The sequence below is a fragment of the Danio rerio genome, chromosome 5, assembly GCF_052040795.2.
Source record: "Danio rerio strain M-AB ecotype USA chromosome 5, GRCz13ab, whole genome shotgun sequence".
NCBI lineage: Eukaryota > Metazoa > Chordata > Actinopteri > Cypriniformes > Danionidae > Danio > Danio rerio.
This window is the reverse complement of record NC_141025.1, coordinates 76,857,501-76,870,862: the sequence shown is the minus strand read 5'-3', so window position 1 is coordinate 76,870,862 and position 13,362 is coordinate 76,857,501. Positions and strand designations below refer to the sequence as shown.

At 39.4% G+C, this 13,362-nt stretch overlaps 1 protein-coding gene across 2 annotated transcripts in view; it reads left to right on the top strand.

Moving 5' to 3' along the window:
- The first annotated feature begins 477 nt into the window (after positions 1–477).
- psat1 (phosphoserine aminotransferase 1) overlaps positions 478–13,362 on the top strand; it is a 15,340-nt gene continuing 2,455 nt past the window's right edge. Inside the window, 8 exon segments of one of the 2 annotated variants that reach the window (NM_199819.2) lie at positions 478–663; positions 4,245–4,305; positions 4,392–4,461; positions 5,012–5,217; positions 9,741–9,913; positions 10,040–10,209; positions 11,567–11,695; positions 11,835–11,972. In NM_199819.2, the coding sequence (NP_956113.1) occupies positions 607–663; positions 4,245–4,305; positions 4,392–4,461; positions 5,012–5,217; positions 9,741–9,913; positions 10,040–10,209; positions 11,567–11,695; positions 11,835–11,972 (1,004 nt within the window). In that variant the 5' untranslated portion in view covers positions 478–606. 2 annotated transcript variants of the gene reach the window in all.

Below are 13,362 nucleotides of genomic sequence, written 5' to 3'. Positions count from 1 at the left end.
AATGGTATATGGGATAGCATTGGGGTTGTTTGTTTATAGTTGTGTTACCATAGCAGCAATAAAATTAACACAACAATACGCATATCTTCATATCTGTATCATTATATGTATATAAATTTAGGTTTGGAGCGATGTTATGGTGAGAAAATTAAAACGTTTTTATTTGTTCATTATTATTATTATTATTTTGATAGAACTAATACATAAACCATTGACATGTATGAGGGCCAGCGAACAGATTTTTGTTTTATAACCATTTATTCTCAATACTTTTCTGCGGTAGGCTAATTTTAGATTCATTTACGTTTTTCCAAAGAGAAATTTTTATCCTCCGAAAAGAATCTCAAATATTTTCTGTCGTAAAATAAACGTCAATCACAGTGACGTCACATTTACATCATCCAATCACACAGCAGATAAGCCGACTTTCGGATCCCGCCAGCCAATGAAAACCAGCAGGGAACTTCAACATTAGGTGCAATCATGTGGAAAGGGGGAATAATAGAAGCGGGTTGAAAGAAATCACTGACAGAAAAACTAGGTCAAGTGGAGGAGATTCAGAAAGGTTTACATCTCACGGACGAACGAGACGGTTTTATTTACAACATGGAGAAGAAACAAACCGTTAATTTTGGGGCAGGACCCGCTAAACTACCACAGTCGGTAAGTACATCCACAAGTAACGTTATCTGCATCCACAAACTGTTATTCGAAATATTATAGTGAGATATTGAACATTAATAATAATTTTTTTCTTCTTTTACATTATATCTTTATTACATTTTTGTTTTTCTACGCGTTATCGTATTTACAGATGCCTAAATAATGCAGCGAGATCATCTTCATCACTGCGTTGTGTGATTACATCATCTGTTACAACCACTAACTAGTGTGCAAGAAAAGTCTGCATACACACATATATTGTGTCATACTGTAAAGTAAAAACGCTTTAAACACCATGCAGGAGTTTAAAGACTATATTGATGTGCTTTTTAGTGGTCGGTATGCGTGCAATGTTGCATCAGCCAAGTGAGCCAACTCGCCTTTTGAAGAGTGCCAAGTCCTCCAAGTCAACATTCAATTCAATAATACATTGAATAATATATTAAATCTGAGAGCATTTAAAGGGACAGCTCACCCCTAAATGGAAATTTACTCACTATTTACTTTCCTTTAAGTGGTTCCAACACGATTTGTTCTTCTTCTGTTAAACACAAAAGAAGATATTTTGAAGAATGTTTGAAATTTGTACCATTTGACTTTCGTAGTAGGAAAAACAAATACTGTAGGTCAATGGTTACAGGTTTCCAACATTCTTCAAAATATCTTCTTTTGTGTTCAACAGAAGAAAGACACCTAAACAGATTCCTTTTTCATTTTTGGATGATCTATCACTTTAAATCCAGGAAAATCCTGGATAAGTTGTTTATGGAGTGAAGAAGTCTTGAGTTGTTATGAATAAAATAGCCGAATATTGCATCTTCTGCACCTCTCATTATATTATCATTTGCTTATAATACAAGTAGCTTGACATTTCTCATTAAACATAATTTTTCTTCTTCTGTTAAACACAAAATAAGTTATTTTGAAGAATGTAAGAATGCTGTTATCCATTATGCTATTATGTTATCCAGAATGCTGTTAACCATTTTACCATCATAATAGGAAAAAAATACTATGGAAGTCAATGGTTACAAGTTTCCAACATTCTTCAAAATATCTTCTTTTGTGTCCAACAGAAGAAAGACACCTAAACAGATTCCTTTTTCATTTTTGGATGATCTATCACTTTAAATCCATGAAAATCCTGGATAAGATGTTTATGGAGTGAAGAAGTCTTGATTTTTTATGAATAAAATAGCCGAATATTTCATCTTTTGCACCACTCTTTATATTATCATTTGCTTATAACCTCATATAATATAAGTAGCTTGCCATTTCTCATTACATAAAATTTTCTTCTGTTTAACAGAAGATATTTTGAAGAATGTTAGAAAGCTCTATTTGACTTTCGTAGCAGGAAAAACTACTACAGAAGTCAATGATTACAGTATTCAAACATTCTTCAAAATATCTTCTTTTGTGCTCAACAGAAGAAAAACACTTAAACAGATTATTTTTTCGTGAAGTTTCACAATCTAATTTTGAAAGGGGCACATGACATGATTGATCGCAGCTGGTCCCTCATCTGTAATCATTAGTAAGCTAATCGGATTATTCCAAACTCTCTATAAATAGCCCGACTAACACGACTCCCTCATCTTCGTTTCTTGAAGAATCCCCCCATCCACCCCATCTCCTTCTCTCCTCCTTTACTAGGGGGAGCTTTCGAGAACTTCCTGATCTCGTACCCCCTCACATGCTCATTGACCAGGTGGATCTCAATTATCTCAGAGCTCAGGGTTCTCTCCCGGGACAGCATGCCAAACCTGCTTTTATTATCAAGCAATATATCTAAGTGTGAACTCTTGAAACTCCGATTTTCATTTTTGGATGAGCTATCACTTTAAATCCAGGAGAATCCTAGAGAAGATGTGTAAGGAGTGAAGAAGTCTTGATTTGTTATGGAAGAAATAGTCAAATATTTCAACGTCTGCACCTCTCATTATGTTATCATTTGCTTATAACCTAATATAAGTACCGTTTCTCATTAGACATGTAGTTTTTCTTCTTCTGTTAAACACAAAAGAAGATATTTTGAAGAATGTTAGGAAGCTGTAACCATTTGACTTTCGTAGTAGGAAAAATACTACAGAAGTCAATGGTTACAGGTTTTAAACATACTTCAAAATATCTTCTTTTTTGTTCAGCAGAAGAAAGACACATAAATGGGTTAATTTTTCACTCAGAATTTCATTTTTGGATGAGCTATCCAGGAAAATCCTAGAGAAGTTGTTTATGGAGTGAAGAAGTCTTGAGTTGTTATGAATAAACTAGCCGAATATTTCACCTTCTGCACCTCTCATTATATTATCATTTGCTTATAATATTATCATTATATTATCATTTGCTTATAACCTCATATAATATAAGTAGCTTGCCATTTCTCATTACATAACATTTTCTTCTGTTTAACAGAAGATATTTTGAAGAATGTTAGAAAGCTCTAACAATTTGACTTTCGTGGCAGGAAAAACTACTACAGAAGTAAATGGTTACAGGTTTTAAACATTCTTTAAAATATCTTCTGTTGTGCTCAGCATTTTTGGATGAGCTATCAATCCATTGGCGACTCCAGTAAAATCCTAGCTTAAATCCAGTAAAATCCTAGAGAAGTTGTTTATGAAGTGAAGAAGTCTTGATTTGTTATGGAAGAAATAGTCAAATATTTCAACGTCTGCACCTCTCATTATAATATCACTTGCCTATAACTTGGGCCAGACGGATTCTGCGGACGTTTTTTGCTATTTCTGCAGAGAATTTTGGTAAAAATCTGCGGATTTCTTTGGGAGTATCCAGCGGAGTATCATAACTAAAACCCTAATACATTAAATAAAAAGTAACAAATTACTAAATAAAAACTAAATAAATTCAGATTTAAACATTAACTCAAGTAAATAAACAGAATTAATAATGGGCTAAAAATCTGCAGAAATCTGTGGAATTCTGCGCGCACAGATTCCGTGTGGGCCTACTTATAACCCAATATAAGTAGCTTGCCATTTCTCATTAGACATACAATTTTTTCCCCTCTGTTAAACACAAACAAAGATATTTTGTAGAATGTTAGAAAGCTGTAACCATTTGACTTTTTTGTTGTAGAAAAAACAAATACAACGGAAGTCAATGGTTACAGGTTTTAAACATTCTTCAAAATATCTTCTTTTGTGTTCTACAGAAGAAAGACACCTAAACAGATTCCCTTTTCACGCAGATTTTCATTTTTGGATGAGCTATCACTTCAAATCCAGGAAAATCTTAAAAAAAGATGTTTATGGAGTGAAGAAGTCTTGATTTGTTATGAATAAAATAGCAGAATATTTCATCTTCTGCACCTCTCATTATATTATCATTTGCTTATAACCTAATATAATATAAGTAGCTTTTGAAGTCAATGGTTACAGGCTTTAAAAATTCTCCAAAATATCTTTTTTTTGTGTTTAATGAAATAAAGTAATAAGTAAGAGGCCTGAATGTTTAGTTTTTGGGTGAACTATCCCTTTAATGGGGATTAAAAGCTAACTATTAGTGCCTTTTAAAAAAAATACTATGTCATTTATTATCATTATTCTGTCCTTTTATAGGTTTTACTCCAAGCACAGAAGGAGCTGCTGGATTACAGTGGCACCGGGATCAGCATTCTTGGTAAGAAACTCCAGACTCGGAATAAACATTTGTGAGATGCACATATATTTTTTGTAATGTTTATTTCTCTTTTACACCACATCTAGAAATGAGCCACAGATCGTCTGACTTCACCAAGATCATAAACACTACTGAAAACCTCATCCGTGAACTTCTGTGAGTGTTCCTGTTTCAAGAGTTCACACTTAGCTGATGATTGTTATAAAGCGTGTTTGGCATGCTGTCCCGGGAGAGAGCCCTGAGCTTATAAGATCCTCGAGCCCGGGGCTCCCTCCTGTTTGCAAGGTGAAAGGGGAGTTTGAGCTCAGGTAGATCTGGAGAACTCCCCTGCTGCAGTAGCTAATGAACAGATAGTGATTGCTCTTAAGAGATAACTACTTACTAGGAGCATGTCTATAGTGCCGATTTAGATTAGTCAATTAACTTAAGTTGCATGTTTTTGAACTGTGGGAGAAAACCGGGAAGCCCGGGGGAAACCCATGTGAGCACGGGGAGAATGTGTAAACTCCTCAAAGAAACTTCATCTGGCTTGGTAAGGACTAGAACCAGTGACGTTCTTGCTGTGAGGCAACAGTGCTAACCACTGGGCCACCGTGCTGCCTGTAATTAATTACAGAATGATCATTTTTAATGAGCTGTCTGTATATGGAGGTTGCTGTCTTTATGTTCTGTATCTCAATTCTGATTGGTTGTTCACTCTGAGCAGGAATGTTCCTGAAAACTATAAGATCCTGTTCCTGCAAGGTGGAGGTTCTGGTCAGTTCAGTGGGGTTCCCCTTAATCTAATCGGGCTGAAGGAGGAACGATGCGCTGATTACCTGGTCACGGGCACCTGGTCTGCTAGAGCTGCTAAAGAGGCGGAGAAATATGGGAAAGTCAACGTGATCCATCCGAAACTGGACAGTTACACCAGTGAGTAATAATTCAATTCACCTTTATTTCTCTAGCGCTTTTATAATGTAGATCGTGTCAAAGCAGCCTAACAGAGAAGTTCTAGTAGATTGAAACTGTTAGTCCAGTTTTCAGAGTTGGAGATCAGTTCAGTTCAGTTGTTTATTATTCACTGCTGAAAGTCCAAACACTGAAGAGCAAATGCATTGATGAGCAGCTCCACAAGTCCCAAACCAAGCAAGCCAGTGGTGACAGAGGAGGAACTCCCCAACTGACCAAAGTGAAGGAAAAAAGGGAGAAACCAGGCTCAGGCATGACCATTTCTCCTCTGGCTAAACGTCTTGTGCAGAGCTGCATCCTAGGCAGCGGAGGCTGGAGAACGCTGGACGTCTATTGTGGAGAAGCTGCAGGTGTGGGTAGGTCACTGCAGGGTGATCCACAGGATCAACGCAAAGACTCATCGGTCACTGGAGTCTTTCAGAAATCAGTCTCATGCTCTCCACTCCTCCATGACCACCACAGCATCTGCTCAGGATACGGCCTGCTCCAGGATTATGGAGACCTTGGCATCATTTTTCACAGGTCGTGGATTGCTTTAATGGTGCTGCACAATCTCTAGAGGCCTCGGGATGAATATCCATAGGTGGAAATAGAGAATAGACATGGGACAATAATCATTTTTAAGGTATACCGTGGTTTGGAAAAGTCAAGGTTTTAAATCTGCCAATTTTCTTCTGTACCGTTCCTAAGGTATGTGTAAGAAAAGCAGAAAAGATCTCCAAAGATGCTGTATTTATAAAGAAATCTGTGTTTTTGAAACCAATAAAGACCGCAGAATGACTGATTCAATGATTTGTTTCAGTTCAGTTCAGTTCAGTTCAGTATGGTTTAATATTCACTGCTGAAAGTCTAAACACTGAAGAGCAAATCCATCGATGCGCAGCTCCACAAGTCCCAAACCAAGCAAGCCCGTGGCGACAGCAGAGGAACAAACTTCAGCAAAGTAAATGAAAAAACCTCGAGAGAAACCAGGCTCAGGCACGACCATTTCTCCTCTGGTTAAACATCTTGTGCAGAGCTGCAGACTAGGCTCCGGAGGCTGGAGAACACTGGACGTCCATCGTGGAGAAGCTGCAGGTGTGAGTAGGTCACCGGCGGGTGTTACGGCTGATCCACGGGATCAATGCGGAGACTCATCTGTCACTGGGGTCTTTCAGGAATCAGTCTCAGGCTCTCCACTCCTACATGACCACCAGGATACGGCCTGCTCCAGGATTATGGAGACCTTGGCATCATTTTTTCACAGGATCGCATTAATAGTGCTGCACATCTCAAGAGGCCTTGAAATAAGTATCCACAGCAGCGCTCGACAATAAGGATTGCCTGCTGGCCTAGGGTCAGCGTGCGAAATGTTCGAGACAGTATACAGGATGGTGTGCCTATCAGGCCAGTGGTGCCTTGTCACTAAAGTTTAATTTGACTGTGACTGTTTGTTAGTTGCATGCAAATACAGGGTGCTTTCATGCCCAGTAACCGGTCTCGTTTGCGCAGTTAGTGCGGTTCGTCTGGCATACGTGAATTCCGCAATCGCGCTCGGGTTCGCACAAAATCAATCAGTATGAGATTGTCTGAATGAGAGGGTCTCTGCTCGATTGAGCGGATCAGTTGTACTGAGAAAAACAAACGAACCAATGAACCAGGCTATATTACAGTGTATTAAGTGTGTTTCACATGTTTTGTATATTGTTATGACTAGTCTCTTGTTTCGTGCTATTGTATTACTTTCCTGCTTGTCAACTGCAATCAAAAATAATAAAACATAATGTACAAAGATTTGCGTTGAAATCATACTAAAACATTGCGTCCGTGCGTACGCAATGAAAAATTCTGATGTATGAAACACTGCGTACGCCGAATCCCACACACTTTCTCTTTGTACATCTGAATGAACGTGAGTCTGAGCGCACGTGCGCGAGCGCAAAACCCCTCCCTGCCTCCTCCCCCGTATGAATATGCTAATGACTCTACTTTGGCAAAACCCAACGAAAAAGCAACGGCAAAAGCAAGCAAGAAGAGAAACTTTGAACAGAATGTGAATTTGAGGTGCTGCTTTCTGAGGTAAACCGGAGAAAAACTGTGCTATTTGCAAGTTTGTCCTCCAGGATTTAATAACAACAGAAAAAAAATTGAGTGGGAGAGTTTGGCTGATGCGGTTAACACGGTTAAATCTGAACATCGCACTACTGAGTGGATAAAAAAAGAAATAGTGCGATGTAAAGGTGTAAAATTTTGTGGCGTCTTCAACAGCGTGAGTGGCGCAGCTAGTAAAACGCATGGCAACATGTTTTGACACGTTCGAGCATGAACTCTGTTCGAATCCAGCGTCTGATGAACTCATTCTTCATCTCTTCCCCCGCTACATATCAGATTTTGCCAACTCTTTATCACAAGGAAGACAAGTAGGAATCATTAATAAGTTTGTGCATCATATTTTATTTGCACATTTATTGAATGGAAATGTTTTTGATTCGCATATGCAAATTCATCTTCAGATAGTGTCTTTATAGCAATGTGCGTGCAGTAGATCGCTCCGATTCTATTGTGAAAACCGGCGATCGCTGCAAATTGCGCTTTAATGTTTGGCTGGTCAACTGCATGGTATGGAAACCTTATACACCTGCTAGACGTGCGGATGAACCCGTCTCATACAGCTGCCATTGCACGGCTCACTTTGTAGTGTGCAATTTAACACAACTGCCTCTAGGAGTCGCCAATGGAAATAAAACAGACACGCACAATAAACACACGTACGCCAGATATGAAGTTGGCGTGGACCACAGGGGCGCCCCCACGGCCACCCCTCGGTAAACTCTGGCCACCCCTGTGGCCACCCCAATATGATTTTGCTGTTGATATTATTAACCTAAATGTACTTATGTAAATTCCCAATGTTTCTATAGATAAATAAATAACATGCAGCAACTAAATTATTGTTGGTGCCACCAACCTAGCTGATTCACTGCCCTAGTGGCGGATTTGGGCAATTTGCCAAATGCCAGGGCGGCGTCGCAAGTATCTTGCTGGGGCTGGGCGGCACGCGGAGATGATGCAACAAAAAGCATCCCCTAGTAAAAGCATTGGGATACCATTTACTTTATGCAAGTGTGTTAACTTAGAGTGGCAATCCCAGAATAAAGACATTAAGGGCCGTTCACATCTTTTACATGCGTTCTCTATGTGCAACCGAAACAAGGCTGGTGAAAGCAAACTGACGCATGCGCGCAGAAAACCATTCTCGTGCGGCTCACGCACTCGTATGTGAATCCCGGTTGTTTACATGCACGCTGATAAAAAACGCGCCGCTCATGCGCCGTGAAACCGGAGTAAGCCTTTTGTGAAGAGGTGTCAGCACATAGTGAGTTTTGAAAGTCGACAAAACTAAAGTTTATATAATATGATGATGATAATACTTTCACTAAGTATGGCTATAAAGCAGTAAGGAGGGATAAAGAGTCAGGGAGGTAAGACTTCATAACAGATAATTCTATAAAACACATATTTTTGTATTCTATACTCTTGTCATAACTAATATTCATGCAAAAGGTTTCCTAAGTGATCTTAGCATATCACTCTGTTACATTGTTTTCCAGTTACATTTAGGATTAATGTCTGTTATTTATTTAGAATAATAATTGTATAATAATATTTATAATAATTGTATTTATTTAGAATAAATATAAATACATTTTTATTTTTATTGAAAAACAAATGTAACTATTAAAGGAGGGTGGGTATATGGGGTGGTTCGCCCAGGGTGTCATAAAGTAGAACCACCACTGCCCTCCCGTTGACAGCACACACACACATCTTCAATCGACAGTAATGGCTATGTAGGCTAATATTTACTTTAAGGTACATCAATAGAAAAAGCTGCATTAATAAAATGGCTCAAAAAGGGATATAGATAAATGATTTTATTAGGGTCTGTATAGTGAGTGTGTGTATATAGTAATGCCTTTTGTTCAGTTTGTTCATTTGTTTGTTTTATCATTTAACTCATTAATCTCCATTAATTTTAGACATGGCATATACTGTATGCTGTATAATAAATGTAAGTGAAAAACAACTGAAAAGTTATTTCTATATATGAGAAGTGTTTTTAAACTAAATATACATTTTTATTTGGTTTGCACATGTACTTGCTGAATTATTTCAAGGAATAAATTGCGATATTTTAAGACAAATTAATTAAATGAATTAAAGTCACATTCTTTAATTTACCAGAAACAAAAATATAACATTACACTGAATTCATTATTTTTTTGTGTGCCACCCCAGGATTTGGTGTGGCCTCTTCTGGCCACCCCTATAAAAATTTTCTGGGGGCGCCACTGGTGGACCAGCGCACATTCTCACATCCGTTTCATCCTTAGTAAATTCAAACATGAGCGTGAAACCCAAGTTTTTGTGCGTACGCAGCGTTGATACATGAGGCCCCAAGTGATTATTAAATGATGAAGCCAACATTATTTTCTGCATTACAGAAATACCAGACAGCAGCACGTGGTCACTGAATCCTTCTGCGTCGTACGTTTACTACTGCTGCAATGAGACTGTGCACGGCGTGGAGTTTAACTTCATCCCGGACACCAAAGGAGTGATTCTGGTCAGCGACATGTCCTCCAACTTCCTCTCCAGACCAGTGGACGTGTCAAAGGTCAGTGATGCTTCTTTATGATCTAGCATTCATTAACAGACTTGTAAATACTATAAAATATGCAGGATATTACACTTATTTACTGTAAATTGTGGGCATTAAGTAACTGTGAGTGTGTGTCTTCAGTTTGGTCTGATATTTGCAGGCGCGCAGAAGAATGTGGGCTGCGCGGGTGTGACGGTTGTCATTGTCAGGGAGGATCTGATTGGCAAGGCTTTAAAGGAATGCCCAATTATTCTGGACTATCAGGTGCAGGCTGGCAATAACTCGCTCTACAACACGCCTCCATGCTTCAGGTGCGGCTCCTCATTCTCTTCTCCACTGTATTTACATTAGGAATGTGGTCGTGTGAAAAAGGTTAAGACATGCAGACGTCATGTGATGTTGTTCATCTTTCAAAATTGAAGACCTGCCAAGAACCATGTTGTATATTATGTCCTGAAACAGAAATCTGTGAAATTCCCTGCTCCTTTATTCACTTCTGGTCACATGGTTTTCCTTTTAGGGCTGGCACATCAGTCCTTTAGTTCAAGGCTATCAGTCATTCACTGCAGGGCTGTCAGTCATTTAGGGCGGGGCTATTAGTCCTTTAGGGTGGCGCTATCAGTCGTCTAAGGGCGGGGCTATCAGTTATTTAGGGTGGGACTATCAGAAATTAGGGCATGGTTATCAGTCCTCTAGGGGCGGGGCTATCAGTCCTTTAGGGTGGTGCTATCAGCCTTCTTGGGCGGGGCTATCAGTCATTTAGTGTGGGGCTATCAGTCCTTTAGGGTGGCGCTATTAGTCCTCTAGGGGCGGGGCTATCAGATATTTAGGGTGAGACTATCAGTAATTTAGGGCAGGGCTATCAGTCATCTAGGGTCGTGGCTATCAGTCATTTAGGGTGGAGCTATCAGTCATTTAGGGTGGAGCTATCAGTCTTTTAGGGTAGGACTATCAGTATTTTACTGACTGGAGTATCAGTCCTCTAGGGGCGGGGCTATCAGTCCTTTAGGGTGGGACTAAAAGTAATTTAGTGACTGGACTATCAGTCCTCTAGGGCGGGGCTATCAGTCCTTTAGGGTGGCGCTATTAGTCCACTAGGGGCGGGACTCAGTTATTTAGGGTGGGACTATCAGTAGTTTAAGGCAGGGCTATGAGTCCTATAGGGGCGGGGATATCAGTAATTTAGCGCGGGGCTATCAGTCATTTAGGGTGGCGCTATTAGTCCTCTTTGGGCGGGACTATCAGTTATTTAGGGTGGGACTATCAGTAATTTAGGGTAGTGCAGGGCTATCAGTCCTCTAGGGACAGGGCTATCAGTCATTTAGGGTGGGACTATCAGTCCTCTAGGGCGGGGCTATCAGTCATTTAGGGTGGGACTATCAGTCCTCTAGGGCGGGGCTATCAGTCATTTAGGGCAGGGCAATCAGTCCTTTACGGTGGGACTATAAGTAGTTTAGGGTGGGACTATTAGTAGTTTAGGGTGGGACTATCAGGAGCTTGTCTTTTTATTATTTGATTAGGGATTAACATATATGACAGCAGGAATATAGCACACTGTCACTTTAAGAATCACACTGATCTGATTTACCGTTATATGTGCATTTTTTTTTTTTTTACATGTGCAGCTATCACTAACACAGCTTAACAGTCTGCTGTTTTGTCTTCCAGTATTTACATCATGGGTTTGGTTCTAGAGTGGATCAGGAACAATGGCGGTGCAGATGCCATGGAGCGACTAAACAAACAGAAATCAGCCCTCGTCTATGACATCATCAACCGCTCCAACGGATTCTACTCGTTAGTGATCATTTTAAAATGTCATCAGTTAAAATAGGCTAATACTAGTTAGAAAAACAACTTTAAATGGTTTTAGCACATTTAAATGATTATTGGTGGTTAAGAAGCACTGATGATGTAATGTGCTGATTTTTCTCAGATGTCCAGTTGATGCGGCGTGTCGGAGCCGCATGAATATTCCCTTCCGCATCGGAAAGAAGGAAGGAGATGAAAGTCTTGAGAAGTCATTCCTGGACGGGGCGTCCAAACTGGGCATGATCTCTCTGAAAGGACACAGGTGCAGTATGCAAATGAAGGAAATGTTACCTTTGTTCTTGTAATTGATCAGTTCTCAGAGTTTTTGTTCAATACCAACATTTTAATAAGCCTTAATGGAAGTGTAATGCTAAATTGTCAACTTTGAGTAAAAAAGCGAGCTAAATCAGTCATCCTCCAATCAAATGAAAGCAAAGGCGGGGTTTCCTTTGAGATGACAGCAGTGTTTGTGTTGTCAAGATGACTATGTTGACTTTTAAAGATGGAGGAGAGACTAGTGGTCGCTGTTTCGAGTTATCCAGAGCAGTACGACTTCACAAATCTGCACTATCACAATATTATTAAATATTACTATTATAACAACATCAACAGCAGCGCTCATGCACAATAAGCAGCTGATCCAGTGATTGCATAGCGACATAAAGCGCAGCACACTTCCTTTATTCTTGTCAGGTGTACCTAATAAAGTGCTGAGTGTATGTAGGGATGTGAAAGCATTTGTCATTTCACCTGCACAATATTTACATTAAATGTCAGAGTAAGGATGTTTTGAATGAGTCATTGTCAATTACGGCTGCAAGATACATCGTTTCAGCATCGAAATCGCAATGTGCACATCCACGATAATCACATCGCAGGAGGTGCGATGCAAAGCAAAAAAAAAAAAAACTTATATATATATATATATTATGGGTGGGGCCGAACCCAATATGGTATTCGGATAAGCACGAATAGCGGGTTTTTACCAATACTTATTTCGAACAAATATTTGAAAAATTTATTGTATTCAGGAACAAGAAAAACATTCAATCAAAAAGCAGCGTTTCCTCATGAGACTGCAGTGCACGCCCGCGTGAGTGAGACAGACGTTCAGGAGTCGGGGTACGGGGTGGGGCCTGGGTGAAAGGTGACTGATGCAGGCTGCTGCTCCACACAGCAACAGAGAAGGCTTGGCAGAGTGAAAAATACTTTACTGCATTACTATTTTTGTTAAATAAATTTTTGTATCTGAACTGGGTTCCAGAGGCATTTTATGAACTCGTAGCGTACTTAAAGCAGAGTTTGATCGGTATATTATTCCATTATGCTGCATTATTGACGTCTACAATCTGTTGCTCTCTGTTTACATAAGTTAGCTCTGTTAGCGCGTTAATTAAGATAATAGAATGTTGACAGAGTAACGTTAATGTTCGGTTATAAAGGTTAAAACGATGCTTGTGTAGTTGTGTCCAATTGTATGCACTTAAAGGAGTTTTATGGTACGTTTAAATTACTGTCATTTGCAGACAGCAAGATATATGCTAAGCTAGTTAACCTTAGCATAGCTTCCCATCACTCATAGATATATAAATCTATGCCCGTCGCTTATTAACATTTAGGCACCCAAATAGGTAAGAGTGAGGCTGCTGCTA